General features: G+C 35.0%; 1 protein-coding gene across 3 annotated transcripts in view; it reads left to right on the top strand.

Moving 5' to 3' along the window:
* Positions 1-1,913, top strand: part of Chrdl1 (chordin like 1) — a 109,658-nt gene that overhangs the window by 3,369 nt on the left and 104,376 nt on the right. For all 3 annotated transcript variants that reach the window (XM_031368865.1, XM_031368860.1, XM_031368866.1), the window contains exon 2: positions 986-1,134. In XM_031368865.1, coding sequence (XP_031224725.1) covers positions 986-1,134 — 149 coding nt within the window. The remainder of the gene's footprint in view (positions 1-985; positions 1,135-1,913) is intronic.

Here is a 1,913-nt window from a genome sequence, read left to right as displayed (position 1 = left end):
TTCGATCCTTAAAATAGTTTGTCAATATTTACATTGGATTCACTGAAAACACCCCTGTGTGTATGTTATTATTTATGATTAACCCCTGATTGAATGCAATGACTCTATAATATTTACATATTTTCCAATCACCTGTTGGAAGAATTTTATGAACTCTAAATTCCATGGAAAATAGGAATGACTCGATGCAGGCAAATTGTCTGTGCTTTAAGGCTTCAAAGGTTCAAGATTTCAAGCTTGCCCACCAATTCCTATTTTTAAAGAATTGTGGTTTCTTTAACAGCCTCTTACGTGGTAGGGCAAATTGAATCACTTGAAATTTGCTTATTTTCTCTTAAAATTACCCATTTTACATTTCTTTTCACGATGGGCTTCATGGGAAGCAAGATGTCTGAACTATTCTAAGCAATACAACTTCTCAAATGTTGAATTGCATCCATTACCAGATTATATCTACATTTTGCAACCTAAGTGCTCAAAGTGAAGATTCCTTTAGATTTCATAGAAGACACAAAAGAAAAACTGATAGAGGAAGGATCTTTGAATGATTAAAGTAGTCTAAATTGAAGGCTACTAAGCTTGTCCTTCAGACATCGTTGTGGTAAAATCCTTGCTACTTGTATATCTTTTGCCAGAATAGCCTTTTAAAAAATAAACCCCTAATTTCTGATTCTCTACTCCCATCCACCAAAAGTAAAATGTCCAAAAATTTTCAATTTTTCGTTTTTCTTTTCCTGTGACTTGCTTGTAAGGATTTAGTCTTAGTGTTGGACAGGAATATGTACTCAATTCATGAGAATTTCCTCTCATAATCTTTACAAGACAGGAGAGGCAAGTTCTTTTTCTTCTACAAACAATGCTTGCACTCCGGTACATTCTTCAGCATTTTTTTTTTTTTTAGTCAATTAGAAACCTAAGTATCATTGATGTTCAACAGTCCCTAGGGATCTGTTTTGATTATGTCTTTCTTTTTCCTTCTCAACAGCTTTAGTCCACCACTCCTTGGAGTCTCTGAATTGCATTTTGCAGTAGCTCAAAGGAGAAGAAAGTGGAAGATGGAAGGCATGAAATATATCGTTTCCTTGTTTTTCTTCTTTGTTTTCCTCGAAGGAAGCAAAACAGAACAAGTAAAACGTAAGTATCTTACATTTTTTAAATAATCTCAAATTCATCACATCTTTGAAATTGTGGTTATATTCTGTAGGGATTATGATCAGCCCAAATGTGGCCATGCTGATATTCTATGAGAAGAAAATAAGTGTTCCTGATTTATGTATGAGTCGATAAAGAATGAGAGCTTTGAATCAAGCCAACTAAATTTCAGGCTGTTTTTCTGATTATCATATATAGTTTTCATCTCAAAGAACACATGACACGTTTTCCCTTTCCTCTTCTCAACTATACAAATATCATTCCATTTTACGTAAGTCTAGAAATATCTGACAGATGAGCTGGATTTTTTCCCATTTTCAGACTCTTTAGTGAAGGTTTTAGTTTATGAAAAAAAAGCATAAAACAAAGAAAGCAAACAAAGACAGGGCTCTGCAGATCCCTATTATCAAAAATCAATGAAGGAACTGGATTCAGAGCCAGGGGTGAAACTAAAGTTCCAAGAACTGTTAGTAAATTAGTTATCATTTATTGAAAGGAAGGGCCACACAAACCCAGGAAATAGTCCTAGAAAACCGGTGATCTGTCTGGGCATTAGAGAAAATGAGGTTGGTAGGAGTGCCGCAGGGGATGAAGTTTTATTTGCCACCCCTTGTTGCCACTGACACATCTGTTCTTATTACCAGCTCTCTGCTACATTTGCACAGTATAGGCCTCAACTCCTTTTGGCCACTTATAGCCACATTTGAGATTGATACTTGCTCTATATTTAAGGAGGAAAATAAACTCTGATTCTTTTTTAG

This window comes from Mastomys coucha, chromosome X (assembly GCF_008632895.1).
Source record: "Mastomys coucha isolate ucsf_1 chromosome X, UCSF_Mcou_1, whole genome shotgun sequence".
Lineage (NCBI taxonomy): Eukaryota > Metazoa > Chordata > Mammalia > Rodentia > Muridae > Mastomys > Mastomys coucha.
Note: the sequence above shows the minus strand (reverse complement) of the source record. Positions and strands in the feature narration are given on the sequence as shown.